Source organism: Carassius gibelio, chromosome B10 (assembly GCF_023724105.1).
Source record: "Carassius gibelio isolate Cgi1373 ecotype wild population from Czech Republic chromosome B10, carGib1.2-hapl.c, whole genome shotgun sequence".
Taxonomy (NCBI): domain Eukaryota; kingdom Metazoa; phylum Chordata; class Actinopteri; order Cypriniformes; family Cyprinidae; genus Carassius; species Carassius gibelio.
In genome coordinates this window covers 5,486,679-5,502,839 of record NC_068405.1, presented here as the reverse complement: position 1 = coordinate 5,502,839, position 16,161 = coordinate 5,486,679, and the positions used below count along the sequence as shown (strand labels likewise).

Genomic DNA, 16,161 nt, shown 5'->3' with positions numbered 1-16,161 from the left:
ATTTTGTCTTGCACCAGTTTTCTCATTGTTTATATTTCCGCTAGATGGCGCTGTTCACCCACATCACAACATGACCGCTGCCTGTGTGAAATAAAGCTGTTTAAACAAACCTGGACTGAAGCTTGTTTAATCTTATCATTTTAACATCGCAGCATTCATATCCATATCCACTATTACACGGATGCTTACTTTGCCCAGCTCGATTACACTTTACATTATCAGAGATATTAGCACTTTGTTTTATTGTAGCTACAATCCACTTTTTCTTAGTCACAAGAGTATATTTAATTATTTATCTTATATTTTATTTTTGAGAATACCTTACCTTTTAGGACATAATAACGCAATATTTGCATAGTGCTGCTAAACACATTAAGAGAAAAGAGTTAGCCTATTGTGTGATTAGAATTAAAACACAAATTAACTTAAACCTGTTAGCATATATTAAGATAATATTACTCCAAAACACTTACATGATGTAAAATAAATTTTTTACGGACCTTTTTTACCTCCAAGCTCACTTTATATGCCAATTTAAACAGATTATAGAAAATGATATTTTAAATACTAATGTTTACCATGTAAACTTCAGATTTTAGTCTTGCTGTTGCTCATGTGTTTTCTGATCTAATAAAGCTGCACTAAAACAATTTGTAGAAATAACAAACAAGCCACTTGGATCTGTTATTGTATCAAACTATATGGTTCGTTTTATGGGTGCTGTAGAAGGATAATTAATTGTGTCTTTGACATACTGAAGTTAATTTATTTATTTACTTTTGTCGTCAGATACTTTCCCGCCAAATCTGTGTCGTTAACCCCGCCCTCTGACGTCAAGGCCGCTGTAGAGCCTCCTCTCGTTTAAACTTGTTCTCAAACTCTGTCAGAAGGCTTGTACAGAAGGATATGAGAGCTACGATGACTGCTGGATTCAATCATGGGCGATAATCAGTTACAGACCAGTTTCTCTGTCACTCTGGTCTTTCTGAATGAGAACGACTTGAAGAAAGATCCGCCGATCTCCAGTCCACATCAGGAGCTCAGACTGGAGATCCACAGAGAGGCTGACGACATCTGTCTGACCGTTAATAACGGTAACGTTAAACCGAACATCACTTTAATCTGTTTGACAGTTAGTAACGGTAAACCGATCATCACTTTAACCTGCCTGACCGTTAATACTAATAACGGTTAACCGAACATCACTTTAATCTTTCTGACCGTTAATAACTGTAAACAAAACATCACTTTAATCTCAGAATTGAAATCTCAGAGTTTAGATGGCAGACCTAAGTATTTTGGCAAATATAAAGAAAATATTTGTTTGACATTGTTATTGAGTTTTACAGTTATTATTGTTGTTGTTCATATTATTAGACACTTATTTAGGACTATTTTTCGAAATGGTTGATTCTGAATCTACTTGAAGAAATAATGAGTTGGAGTTGTTACAAATGTATTTCCTATAGCAATAATTATGCATAATTACAAGCTATTAACATAAACCAAACACTGACAATAAACATATCTTTAATACACGATGTTACTTAACATTTCACTTATGTGTGCATTTTAGAATAAAGTGTGAATCGAGAAACATCAGACGAGTCTCCATTTAAACTTTTAGTTGATTGTATTAGCTGTAAAATCTGAGATATTTATTAGATCTGATTTGTATTAGCTGTAAAAACTGAGATATTTATGAGATCTGATTTGTATCAGCTGTAAAATCTGAGATATTTATGAGATCTGATTGGGGATTTTTCTTTCCTATGGATCACTATGCTCTTTTGGGTTACACTTTATTTTATGTTGTCCTTGTTACAGTGTAATTATTTATTAAAGTACTGAGGGATATTAATTACTACATGTACTCACTATATGGTTTAGGGTAGAATCAGTGTTGCTGGGATGTAATTATGTCTACTTATTTGTTATTATAATAACAAATACATGTAATGTGTGACAAAGACATCTTAAAATGTAACCCCTATTTCAATTTTTTGGTCAGTCGGCCTTTTTTATTTGTAATTATAGTGAATGCCCAAAGTTCCCATTTTGAGTATGTGCTGCTGTCTGGATAATATGAAGAGTGAGGAGCCACATGGAAGCATTTACACTGTAAATAACATCATATCATATGCATTTCTCCACTGGCTCTTTGTAGTGTCCTGTTTCTTGGTTGAAGGGCAAATGAAGGCTCTTTATTCAGGTGTGCCACACATTTTCTGGAGTCTCGTTGTGTGGTCTGGCCAGATTTACGGCTCCGCTGTTCATTCTCCGTGAGCTCCAGCATGGCCTGCACCGGACTCTGTTTTCTTTGACACGCTACACTAGTCCTGGCCGCCAGCGCTTTCTGCCTCCTGCTGCACAGAATCAGATAGCACCGCTCTGGCGTTTCTCTGTGTCCCGTACCTCACATAGCAGGATACAGTCATTTCTGCTGCCAGCTCATGGCTTTTTCTGTAGAGCACAGAAGGAGATGTTTAGCAAAATGTTCATGCTTCTGTTTCCTTTACTGAAAACACTTAGTGACCACATGCTGTAGTCCTTATTCATTGAAAATCCTTGAACAGTGTATTCATAATCTGAAAAAAAATTGGATAAATATGCATCACATCACTTGCTCGCCAGTGGATGCTCTGCAGTGAATGGGTGCCGTCAGAATGAGAGTCCAAACAGCTGATTAAAACATCACAAGTTATCCACACCACTCCAGTCCATCAGTTAATATCTCAAAAAGTGAAAAGCTGCATGTCTGAAAGAAACAAATCCATCCTAAAGATGTTTTAACTTCAAACCGTTGCTTTTTGTCAAAATATCAATAATGGTCTCTCACATCCACTCACATATTTGTTTAGAGCTGTTTCGGACGGTTTAATCAGTTCTTAATGTGTGCAGATTTCTCTCCTGATTCAGATTTTTTCTCTTAATAAAGCAATAGGGTGGATTGATAGCTTTTTATCTTTAGTTTTGAAGTTAATCTAAATTACAAAGTGATTTAAAAAAGGGAAAAACAGCATTTATTTGAAACAGAAATCATTTTTCTAAAATTATAATTGTCTTTACAGGCGTAAAGGATAGTAAAGGATAGTTTTTTGATCAATCGAATCCATTCTTGCTGAATAAAAGTGAGTATTTAATGAGTTTAATGAACTATGTTTTTGTACGGTTTGGATCTTGGCGATATAAATCACCATCCACTTAAGTTTTATGTAAACATGCATGAACGTCTTTCATACCTTTTCCTCTTGTATTGTGTGTGTAAGGAATGACGTGAGGGTGAGTGAATGGTGACAGATGTAGGGTCACACAGTCCTCTCATTGTTTTAGCAGCATTCATATGGCCGGTGTATTCATGTGCTTCCAGATGCGGGCGTTTGTGTTTTTAAGTTCTCCATCACGAGGGACACAGAGTGTTGTCGGGTGGCCAGCCGCTCGTTTCTCATCACTCTGGGCTGTTTCAGTATCATCATGCGCTTCAGCACCCCGTCAGGTCAGTTATCTGCAGTTATCCAGACCTCTCTTTACCTCAAAACTAATCTGATCTCTGCCTGATCGATCTTCTCAAAGATACGGAAATGTTTTGAGCTCATTTGACAGTAATTCTCTGCAGCAGAAGCCAAAAGCCTCAACGCTCACCGAGACATGTAGTTGTGGCTTTTCAGTTTAATTTGGTTAATATTTCTCTAGTAGTAATAATCCAAGATCAAAGTATGGAATATTTAGCTCTTTTTTCTCTGAGAAGCATTTAGTTTTTCCAGCACATCTGTTGTACATCTGTATGTAACGGCTCAGGGAGATTTGGGATACATCCACTGGTAACTGAATCAAACACGATAGAAAAAATCACTAATGGCAAGCCCTGTGGAGACACGCTCAACATCACGCTCTGTATACAGACGAACTGACCTGAACGCTATAAAAGTGTCCATTTAATGTCTAATATTTAGAATGTTTCAATGTAACAAATGTATTTCAACTCATATTCTATTTACATTTAGCAGAGCCCCTGTCAAATACTGCTGATGCACTGATCCTGACAATAAGGGCCGTTGCATAGTCAACGCATCTGTACGCATACACGTCCCCGAGGCTACGCATCGCTACGCTTCGGCGGCCATTATGCGTCGGTGCGTAGCCAAATGTGTCGTCCTAGTTTTTGATACGCGACGCGCCGATTCACGCAATACTATGCGTTGTCGGTGGGGGCGACATTGCAAGTATTGTACATTAATTAAAGTATATTGTGTTTACAGAAGAAAAAGGTTTGAATACAATGGCGGGCGAAGAGGAAAAATTATGCGAACTTATATGTATTCATCCACATTTATACGATAGTTCATCAGCAACAGAATACACTCCTCTTTAGTTGCCATTGTGATCTGAATATCACGCGACGCGACTCTACTAATATCACCTGACTCTACTACCCCCTGTTGCGTGAGCGGTGTATTGCATACACGCATCACCCGTGACGCTTGCGTTCACTGTTTAGACTAAGCAACGTGAGCGAAGCGCTCCCTTTCATAGTCTAAACAGAGAACGCAAGCGTCACGGGTGATGCGTGTATGCAATACACCGCTCACGCAACAGGGGGTAGTAGAGTCGGGTGATATTAGTGGAGTATTAGTATAGTATTGCGTGAATCGGCGCGTCGCGTATCAAAAACTAGGACGACACATTTGGCTACGCACCGACGCATAATGGCGGCCGAAGCGTAACGATGCGTAGCCTCGGGGCTCGTATCGGCCCTAACAGACACACAGACTTCTGGATATACGTTTATTTGACCTCATATTTGAACTTTAAATGTTCATATTGAAATATTACTAACAATATAAAAGTTATTCTCATGTTTCCTTAGTACATTTCAGATCCAGAAGACACATGAAGCATTTTTAACCCTGATACAGTGGGCTTCATGACCATCCTCCTTGTATTGTTGATTTCTGCAGAGTTTGAGATCTTCCACAGGATGTTGTGCTCATGGCACGAGCTCAGGAGACATCAGTCTGTGTTTCAGCAGAGGACAGACGAGTCTTCTGCACTGCAGTACTTCCAGGTAAAGCAGAGGATCACCCTGATTCAGTTTCTGTGTGTCTGTGATGTGTTATTAGCCTCTGTAAGAAATGTGAGACATCTGTAGTTTCCTCTCAGTTCTATGGCTGTCTGTCCCAGCAGCAGAACATGCTCCAGGACTATCTCAGGACTGCAACCTACCAAAAAGCCATTTTGCTCAACGATGTTGACTTCAGAGATAAAGTATGTGTTTTATATACTTCACCTGGCTAGTTTGTTCTGATTTACCTGATAACATTACATCATCAAACACCGCAGACTTCATCCTGCTAGTTTTTAAGGGTGTACTCAATAGTGGTCTTATGTTGATACTATTGAATTGATATTACTGAAATTTCACAATATGAATAATTTTATTTCATGATAACAACATGCATATTACATAATTGTCATTTATTTGTGTATTTTACAATTGCTATATGACACATTTCTCAATATTTGGGTAATTTTTTGTCCTCATCGTACCATAAAACCAGTCTTAAGGGTCCATTTTAAAAAATCGCCTTTAAAGTTGACCAAATTAAGTTCTTAGCAATGCATATTGCTAATAAGAAAAACAGTTTTGTTATACAGTAGGAAATTTACAAAATAACTTCATGGAACATGATCTTTACTTAATATCCTATTGATTTTTGTCATGGAAGAAAAAATGGATAATTTTGACCAATACAATATATTGTTGGCTATTGCTACAAATATACCCCAGAGACTTAAGACTGCTTTTGTAACACTGTAGAGGTAAGAATCCTAGATAAAAGTTTTTGTCAAATAAATAAATGTAAAAAGGGCACCTTCAATATTTTTAGAAATGAAAGTCCTAGTGAAATCTATAATAACTGGTGTGTGTTTATTGCTTGTTTCCTTTACTCTTATGGTGCTTCATGTGTTTGTAGGTGGTTCTTGATGTGGGCTGTGGCACAGGGATATTGTCCTTCTTCGCCGTCCAGGCCGGGGCTAAGAAAGTGTACGCGGTGGAGGGCAGTTCTGTGGCCAAATATGCAGAAGTACACACAATCCTATTCATGATTCATGTGCTCACCCTTGTCTTTCTGGAACACAGAAGATGCAGAATGTTTTCCATGCAGTGTGTTAGAAGTATTATAGAGACTAGTCTGTGTGACTTCTGAAGTCATACGAGGTCTTGGTGTGTGGAACAGACTCGTGGCTCTCAAATCTTATTCTCTCTTCTACATAATCAAATGAGAGCCATTCGGCAGCATTGATGTGTGACGGATCTACATGCAAATTTGAATGAACACGAATTAAAGTTAAATATGAGTGTTTTACAGAAAATAAAGGTTTGGGTTTGGCTTAAATCTGGGTCTGTTCCTCACACAGTGTTGTTGTAAGCCTTAAGACAAGTTGGATCACACACAGACTACTTTTAGGATTCCTTCATGTCCTTTTTTACAGCAGCTTTTCCCATACACTTTATTGTAAGAAAAAGAGTTGAATGAACATTCTGCGAAATGTCTTTTTTTTTTTTTTTTTTTTTGGAAGAATCAAAATATGGCCGTCAGAATGAGAGTCCAAACAGCTGATAAAAACACAAGTGATCCACACCAGTCCAGTCCACCATGTCTTGAGAAGTCAAAAGTGAAAACAAACCTATCATTATGCGCTAAAACCTTTTATTCGAAAATGAGTCCATAATAAGGCGTCCTCCAGGGAAAAGGTCCTGGCCCAGAATCGACTTGTTTGTTGCTGTTTTGGACTGTTTTCACTTGCAGTGGTGCTTGATCTGTGCAGATTTCTCTTCGATTCAGACCAAACCACTTTTTTCACTGAAGAAAGCAGTATTATGAATAAAGGACTTGAATTTTAGCCAAAAGCAACAAATTGAAGTAAAGTTCTCACTGATCTCTTTATAAAACACACACCATTTTCACTTCTCCAGACATTAACTGATGGACTGGAGTGGTGTGGATTACTGTGATGTTTTTATCAGCTGTTTGGACTCTCATTCTGACGGCACCCATTCACTACAGAGCATCCAGTGATGAGTAAGTGATGCAATGCTACTTTTCTCCACATTTGATAAAGAAACAAACTATTTCTTGGATAGCCTGAGGGTGAAGATAGTGTCTTTAGCAAATTAAATAAATCACAGGTTTCCTTTGGTAACTCTATTATAAAGAGCTTCCAGTGCACAGTGAGGACATACGTGTTTTTTGGCCAGCTGTTGGATGTGCTTGGATGATACATCACTTATCACTATCTGTGCTGTCACACCCATTTGGCCTGAAGTTCAGGGCTATGGGTTTTGTGGAAAAATACCCAGGGCGAGACAGCTTTTCTGGAACACTTTCACAGGGCAACACCTTCAGGAGTCCTTCAGAAGGATCTTTCCTGCGTGTCTGGAATGCATGACATTCTGGCTGCTAAATGACTTGAAGACAGATTTGGCCGGAAACTTGCTTAGTGGGCAAACTGACACGTGTTTTCGGGGATAAAGATTGCTTTCTGTACAGTGCTAATAGTGCTCTTTTTCTCATTTAGAGGAAAGCTCTTGTTACTCTTGTAGTTTTTTGTAGACTACTTCCACATGTGTTTGAGTTTCTATTGCCACATCTGATTTATACAACTGAAGTTCCAAATATAACACACTAAACCTTTAAATGATTTCCTTTGTTTAGAAAAGAGATTTTGAGATTTTTGTGCATGTTTGCAAGGGTGATAATCAGACCCATATTTTTAAACTGTTCCTCAGTGCTTGTAAGGAATTTTCCATTTAAAGTTTAAAGTTAATGCTGCCTGGTTTAAAATGACAACCTTAAAACTGCAGTTACAAATATTTTTAAAAATAGAAATGATAACATTAAAGTTTATTTTAGTTTACTATAAATGTTTATCAGTGCATTTGACAGTAGACTTAAAAATATTTTAAATCGAATTATAAAAGAACATAAAAACATATATGACTTAAATATGTAAAAAAAAAAAAAAGGTTAATATAACTGCTTTTTATACACATTTACACACATTTAATTGCAATTAAGGTCTACCTAAATGCACAAAAACATTATATGTAACATTATTTATTATTTTAAAATATATTCTTTCAATAGTAAGAGAATCATTCTTGCTCTTGCTCATTTTTTTTGTTAGGCATATGGTTTGTAAGCCATTTAAGTTGTCTTTATATAGTCATTGCTTTATAGGCTGACACAATTCCTGTAATCTTAAATGCTTATAATATAAAAGTTTGGTTTTAACTTATAAGTTAACGATATAACTTTACACAGTCACACAGTAGTGATGCACTGGTCTCATTAGCATATAATCTTGTGGTTTTACTTTAACAAATAAAGGTTTTTTATGTTTATTCTGGTGCTAGAGATTGCCCCATAGTATTCCATTATAAAGGCATCACTGTGAAAGAGATGCTGCTGATAAAGCTTGAGTTGTTTTGTCATTCTTGTCTCTTCAGATTCTAGTGAAAAGCAATAACTTGTCCAACAAAATCACAGTTTTGTCAGGAAAGATTGAGGAAGTTTGCTGCCCCGAGAAGGTGGATGTGATCATCTCAGAGCCCATGGGCTACATGCTCCTCAACGAGAGGATGTTAGAGAGCTATCTGCACGCCAAAAAATGGTTAAAACCCAAAGGTCTGTCAATCCTCACATTTCCCTGTACACATACATGCTGTGTTCAGATGTTATGGGTTATTAGTTAGAGTACTTGTTTTCTGTCACTGTCCAGGCATGATGTTCCCGACTCAGAGTGACATTCATCTGGCTCCTTTCACTGATGAACAACTCTACATGGAGCATCATGCTCGCTCCCACTTCTGGTAAGAACAACTCCTGCCTTCTGTACTGTATCTGCCATTTTCATTCATAGAAAGAACATCTGGACATCTGGGAAATATAGCATCTGCTTTTTAAATGCTTGGTTTGAAGAGAACAACCAGTGTCATATACAGCTGCCACCGACTAAAGATTTTCTACATCAATCATTTAATGCATTAGTCAACTAATTGCACATTTATTAATTTAATAATTTAAATATATAAATGATAAGGTCAATAAATGATGCGAGAACATTTGGATATTTCTGCCCGAAATACTGTAATTACTAAAACGACCTGCTGTTAACAATCTGTTCATTTCAGACTGTGTGACTTCACGTTGCCCAACATTTAGTAAAGTATCAAGGGGGCAGTGGTAGTCGAAACGCAAAAAAATTCTAACTTGGCCATCGATTACTCACCTTTTTTTATTTCTTCCATGTAGGGCTGCAAAACGATTAGTCACGATTAATCGATCAAAATAAAAGTTTATGTTTACATACTGTGTGTGTAGTATGTATTTATTATGTATATATAAATACACACACATACATGGATATATTAAGGAAACATATGTAAAATTTATATGTAAAATATTTTTCTTTTATAGCTGTCAAACGATTAACTGTGATTAATCGCATCCAAAATATGTTCACATAATATATGTGGCTAATTATATGTATTTAGATGTATTTAGCAATTAGTGGTAGACCGATATTGTTTTTTTTTGTTTTTTTTTTGACAGACGATAGCTGATTTTAAACCAGAATAATTTATCAAAAATTGTAATATTTAAGAAATTTATATAATTTGAGAATGGATTAAAAAATAAATGTGTGAAATAAACATACTTGTACTTTAGATGACAAAGTGTTTTTCACAAATAAATATTTACAGGAATTACAGGAATAAATAGCATTCAACAATATATTCAAATAGAAAACAGTTCTTTTATATTGTAATAATAATAATATTAAATAATATTACCGTTCTTACTGTATTCTTGATCAAATATATGCAGCCTTGGTGAGCAGTAGAGACTTCAAATACATGAAATACTCGTTGCCCCAAACTTTGGAACATTAAAAGAGCAAAAGCTTGCATGATAAAATGCCAAAGTGGCCAAAGGAGGACTGGTGGTGGGGCTTAGCAAAACGTCAAACATTGATAACAAATAACCGTATGTTCATAGACATAAAAAAATGATCTTACATCAACATTCAATGATGAAGTATATAACTCTTTTGACTTTTTAAACTAGTTTTTAAACTAGTAATGTGTTTTATAATATGAAAAAAGTATTTAACAGAATTATGATCTACACCTCTATGTATTCAGCCTTCCCAAAAACTGGCCCATGTACTGTATTACTGTAGACATTTTTTGACTACAAAATAAAACTTAGGAATGAAGCAAAATGATTATCTACGGGAATGGGTGTTTTTCCACCTTTTGTCTTGAGAACATTTTTGTCATAGTACACAAGAACATGCTCAGTGCAGCACACTAAATGTTTAGAGCCTCATCCATGATGGTTTATTTTACAATGGCCCACAGGGGGTTGTGGTTTGCTTGCATGGAAAGACAGTAATGGTCCCACCGCCCACATGCCTGCACTGTACTTGCACCGTGCCGTGACCAAACTGAAGCCAAGCAGCTTCCCGGTTCTGTAAAATGCTGTGCTTCAATCCAAACCTGATTCATGGCACACAGCTCACTCCTCTCTGTCTGTGCTGTTCAGTTTGAATGACTGAGTTTATGATACCTCGTGTGACCGTGCTTCAGAACAATAAGTGAAATCATCTCGCTGTAGCTTTTATTCCAAACACAGATAGTGTTACCAGGTGTCATGTCAAGTTGAACACCCAATATTTATGTTAGAGCAGAAAAGGCTCATGTTTTGCAGTGGGTACATGATGAAATCTTCATCTGTAGAGCTTTGAAACTTGGATCTCTTTTTTGGCTTAAGTTGTAAAGAGCTTCTGGGAATGGCATTAAGGTTTGGCTGGATATGCCAGAACTACACCAATATGTGGGGAAAAAAGTTCCTCTCTTGAAAGCTATTGTATAATAAATGGATAGTTGTATTTTATTTTCATTTACCATTGTTCTTTCCTCCTGTTGAAACTCACTGGTTTCCATAGATAGTGATAAAACCACTCCCCTAAAACAAGGGTGCTCAACAGGGACCCACTGGGGGGCTTCGGCAAACTTCCAGAAGGGCCTCAAGATGTAGAAATAGGACAAAATCAGCATTTAAATGAGCTAGAACAACTAAAACACATATTTCTTATTTTAATTAACCATTTTCGTCTTTGAAGAAGCAGGCTTCGCGCAGTACATTTTTTTAAATGAGGAAAAAAAACTTCACTGGTATCAGATCGGCCAATACTAAACCCTAGAGATCGGAGTCGGTATCAGAGGCAGAAAAGGTAGATCGGAGCATCATAAGAAACACCATGTGTCTGAAAACACTATTAATGTTCATTAACTAGGAGTGCTCACAGATAAAAATTGTAAAAGGGTAGGTGGAGGGACAAATAAGAGACCTGGAGTCAAAGATGTTGTGAACCATGACACTAACCTGTTCACAGAATTCTGATGATCTCAAGATAACAGATGTTGGAAACATGATTGAATTTGATCTTACACCAGGAATCAGAGATGTTTCTATGGTGTGAACTTGAGTGGGCTTCATTCTTCTGCTGTGGATGAGTTCTTCAGACAGCCAATAGTTGTGAGTCTACACACACTGACTACTACAGCATCCATGAGTCTGGCTCTGTGATTGCATCATGGTGTTGTCAGAGAGGGTCTCAACGTCTTTGTGTTTCAGGACACATTCGATATGCAGGTTCTCATGGCCAGGTCTGTGAAGTACACAATCAACTTTCTGGAGGCAAAAGAAGAAGATTTACACCGGTAATGACAGTTCAAGAATATAGCAGCATGCAGAAATGACAAGCTCAAGCACACCAGGAAAAGTCTATAAGACATTCGCCATTTCAATTTTCAGTTTATCACATATATGTCAGTGTGCATCACTGTAAATGTTTTTGGCAAAAATAGGTGCACCTTTGTCAGTATCTAAAACTGCCAAAATACCCTGTGTTTTTAGCAACTTTTCTAGTGAGTATTAACAGGTGAAGAGATAATACCATCATTTTTGACCAGCATGGTCTTAAGATGATTTGTGGCCAGTTTAGGTTCAATCTGTTAAAGAGCTTGTAGGATACATTTGAAGTGTGTGACCTGGAACAGCATCTTAATATCTGTAGTGGATGTGTGTGATTCACAGGTTAGAAATTCCTTTTGTCTTCAAACTGCTGCAGTCAGGGCTGATTCATGGACTTGCTTTTTGGTTTGATGTGGCCTTTGTTGGCTCAAGGTGAGACTCAGAATTATGAAAGGAAAAGAGCACGAAGACAGCATGCTTGAAAAAAGTATTGATAGTGTTTTTTGTACAGGACGACAGTATGGCTGTCCACTTCTCCAAACGAGCCTTTGACGCACTGGTATCAGGTACGCTGTCTTCTGCAGACCCCTCTGTTTGCCAAAATGGGACAGACGTTATCTGGACGGGTTCATCTAATAGCCAACAAGAGGTGCGACTACCTTTGTTCACACATTTGATGAAGGGTGCATGACATTTCTGGGTTTAGAACACAGAAGGAAAATGTAGCAGGGTAAACTACTGGAGATGTTCATGGGAAACCATAACAAATATGGTTTTTGCATTCCATTTTGCTTTAAAACTATTTAATGTATCTTAATATCCGTTAATTTCTTGTTCTCAAACAACCAAAGAGTCATTTTTTGCATGTCACCAAACAACACACAATCACAAATGTCTTCTATTGTATATTCTTCAAAGTATCCATCTTTTGAATATGTTTACAAACTAATTTGAAGCATTAATGAATCTTTAGTCAGGATTGTATTCTTGTAGTAGTATGCAACCTTGCTGCAACATCATTTTGTCTAACTGTACATCTCTTTTACAGACAAAGCTATGACATTCACATCACTGCTGTGGTTGATCAGTCTGGATTTAAATCTGGGAACTCGCTGGATTTGAAAAATCCTTTTTTTCGGTAAGCACCACAGGAAATCCAGTTATAAAAAGTTATAAAGCCAAAGAGTTGACTTCCACACAGTGTGCCACACAGAGAAAACAAGAAAGGCTGTTTGTAGTCAAACCAATTAAATATAAATAGTTTGTTATGAGCGGGTTCAGATAGACTGTGCTTTCTTTTAATTCATCTGGAGTAAATTGGGGGAAAATCTGCAGAATTAGACAATACAATGTAGTAAATACAGAAGACGACGCATTTGTGCAATGACAGGCTTTCCAGTTCTTCAGTGTATTCTGTGGAAATCCTTGGACTTCTTTACACCTGACAATGACTAGGTTTGCATAGTTCACCCAAAAATGAAAACTTGCTGAAAATGTACTCATCCTTGAACCATCCAAGATGTAGTTTGGTTTTTCATGGAAAAAGATTTGGAGAATTTTAGCATCACGTCACTTGCTCAACAATGGATCCTCTGAATGGGTGCCAATGAATGGGAGTTCAAAATCTACGCACCCATCCATTCTGCCGCTTATCCAGGACAGGGACTGGGTGATCCCCGGGCCAGCCGAGATATAAAATCCCTTCAGCTTGTACTGGATCCCATTGTACACGAATCTCATTCTATTGGTCATAACCTAGAGCTAATGACCATAGTTCAAATCGACAGCTTTGTCTTCTGGCTTATTTTGCTAATTTTCTAAGCTGAAGTTTACATGCAGACACTCATATGATGAGTTTTAATCCACAAACTAGTCATTCAGAGAACACATGATTATTTTTGAAAATAGAAACATTTTATTACAGAACATGAATACAGATTTTACACCAGTTGTGTAGAGATTGGATATCATGAATTAGTGACCCTGGCACTCCATATTACCGGAGTGTCTCCTAAAAGTGGTCTTAGGGAACATGGACACAAACCTTCTCCATCTCCACAGAACACATGTAGGTTGGATAAACAGACTCCTCATGCCCCCTCCAGGGATTCTTGCCTGGGTGAAAAGCTGGTCCACTGGTCTGAGACAGCCGGTCACGTTCCCCTTTGTAGCACTAGTCTTTCATAAGAGTGATCTCTCTAGAATTGAAACACCTGTAGTCCCCTTCTATAAAAACCGAAGCCACCACACCTGTTTGCTGATCACCAGGCACTGATTCCCACGCAGTTCTGAACAGGTGTGTCAACTCACCAATGGATGCTCTGCAGTGAATGGGTGCCGTCAGACTGAGAGTCCAAACAGCTGATAAAAACATCACAATAATCCACAGCACTCCAGTCAATCAGTTAACATCTTTTCATTTTTTTTTTATTTACTTTAATAATTATTTCTATTATTCAAAAGAATAGTTAACAAATGGTTCACTTACCAAGATGTATTCAGTAAGGACACATGAATTACAGGAAATTAATTGACCAAGTCATTTTAGTTAATTTATGGTGGATTTCAGCATGATTTAACAAGTTGAAACGTGTGATCTATCTCTGTCTTTTACAGGTACGCCTAAATCATCGTTCTCCTCATTTATCCGATCAGCCTAAACGAAGACTGCAGGTCTATCACTCAGCATTCAGATACAATCTATGAAGGTTCTGTGCGCATGTGATATAGCGATTTATGATATTTGTTAATAAAAACAAGGTGACTGAATGAATTTGTTATATTTTCATAGCTATAATCTTTCATGCTTTAAACGTATAGTTCAACAAACAGCTTAATTTAGGCTTTAAATCACATATAACATCACACACATACATAAAGCACCTCAAACATGGTCAACGGAAGCTCAACCATACTTGCTTGAAGTGCAAGAGCAAATATGAGATATGAGAAAACAAGAGACACGTCAGAACAAACCTCATTTGTTCTTGTGTATCAAGCATGTTTGAACTTTCATTTATCTTGTTTGATAAGCTTTATGTGTGTTATCCTGACATCTGTTGATCTGTTGTATGAATACTCTAAATTATGCAAATGTGTGTTTAACAAATAAAAAAAGTGGAAAATAACTACTTTATATACATAATAGCTACCTCTAGATCCTGTAGGATTACAAAGAACACATCCATAAACGCTTTCAATTGAAAGACTGGGATTAAGTAACATAATTTAGGAGAACATTTGCATAATATAATTCATGTTGGGTAAATCTAACAGGCCTGACCGTTTTTGTAACTATTGGTCTACTCCCATGCTTTTTTCCTGTGGTGTGCCTCAGGGTTTTATTTTAAGCCCTATTTTTATTCTCACTGCATGTTGTATGAAAGTAAAACAACAACAAAAAAACATTCTCGTCTTCTGCCTTTTTAGAGGTGATTCTTCTGGGGGATTCTGAGGTCCTTATCCGGAAATATATACACAATTAAATGCATCGTGTAAAAAAAGCATTGTTAGAATAGTCCATCTGCCATCAGTTTTCGCTTCATAATGTTACAGTTGATCCACTGATGGCAGATGGACTATTCTGATGATATATTTTATATTTTTCTGGACCTTGACAGTGTAAGTTACTTGGCAGTCTATGGGACAGTCACAAGCCTCCCGGTTTTCATCCAAAATATCTTAACCCTTTAACTGCCCCACCAAGAAAAAAGCATTTTTTGTTTGCATTTCTTATCTCCTTATGTCATTAGTTACCACACTCAATGTATTTTTTTTCCAACATGTCCCATAATTTTTAAAACATTAGCTTAGCTTTTCTACGTTTACCATAAAGTGACAAATCAACCATTTGGTTGAGCACGTTTTTGAAAAATTATTGAAAACATACTAAAGTTTTTTCATGGCACCAAGTAAAATAATTTTGTAAAGTTAGGGCTCTTACAGTGTAATATGTCAAAAAAATATGCTTACCTTGCAAAATTTCACCAAAAACAGTTTACATGGCAGGAGTGATTTCTTTCTCTCTGACATCCATCAAAGAAGAAGTGTTGTGACAAATGCTGTTGATTTTTTTGGCTTAACATACCTCTACCAGATGGTAGAGATGGCTCAATCAGCTTGAATTAAGTTAGGTACTCCTCTCAATAAAATATAGTGACTCAAAATGTGCTCAACCATTTGGTCGAGCGGCAGTTAAAGGATTAAATTGTGTTCTGAAGACGGACAAAGCTTTTACGGTTTTGGAACGACATGGGGATAAGTGATTAATGACAACAATAAAAAGTGGTGGCCCGAATGGTCCTTGGGTGCTCATTATTTCTAAATTAATCTA

At 37.0% G+C, this 16,161-nt stretch overlaps 1 protein-coding gene across 5 annotated transcripts; it reads left to right on the top strand.

The window, feature by feature from the left end:
* The first annotated feature begins 823 nt into the window (after positions 1 to 823).
* Positions 824 to 14,597, top strand: carm1l (coactivator-associated arginine methyltransferase 1, like). Of its 5 annotated transcripts, none has more exons than XM_052566674.1 (13): positions 824 to 1,094; positions 3,371 to 3,496; positions 4,959 to 5,065; positions 5,185 to 5,265; positions 5,976 to 6,086; positions 8,513 to 8,690; positions 8,785 to 8,875; positions 11,528 to 11,609; positions 11,709 to 11,794; positions 12,171 to 12,260; positions 12,340 to 12,477; positions 12,877 to 12,966; positions 14,445 to 14,597. In XM_052566674.1, exons 1-13 carry the CDS (start codon positions 938 to 940, stop codon positions 14,452 to 14,454), a joined length of 1,347 nt encoding a protein of 448 aa, XP_052422634.1. In that variant the 5' UTR covers positions 824 to 937; the 3' UTR covers positions 14,455 to 14,597. The 5 variants fall into 5 exon arrangements, with proteins under 5 accessions (XP_052422634.1, XP_052422633.1, XP_052422635.1 ...); XM_052566673.1 differs by having other exon boundaries at positions 853 to 1,094; positions 5,182 to 5,265; XM_052566671.1 differs by having other exon boundaries at positions 854 to 1,094; positions 5,161 to 5,265.
* Positions 14,598 to 16,161: the final 1,564 nt, after the last annotated feature.

Excerpts from the sequence above, each read along its gene's own strand:
- carm1l (XM_052566671.1), top strand. The coding sequence starts at position 938 with ATGGGCGATAATCAGTTACAGACCAGTTTCTCTGTCACTCTGGTCTTT. Across the intron at positions 11,795-12,170 it reads AAAGAAGAAGATTTACACCG|GTTAGAAATTCCTTTTGTCT; the intron begins GTAATGACAGTT and ends TGTGATTCACAG. Across the intron at positions 12,478-12,876 it reads CATCTAATAGCCAACAAGAG|ACAAAGCTATGACATTCACA; the intron begins GTGCGACTACCT and ends TCTCTTTTACAG.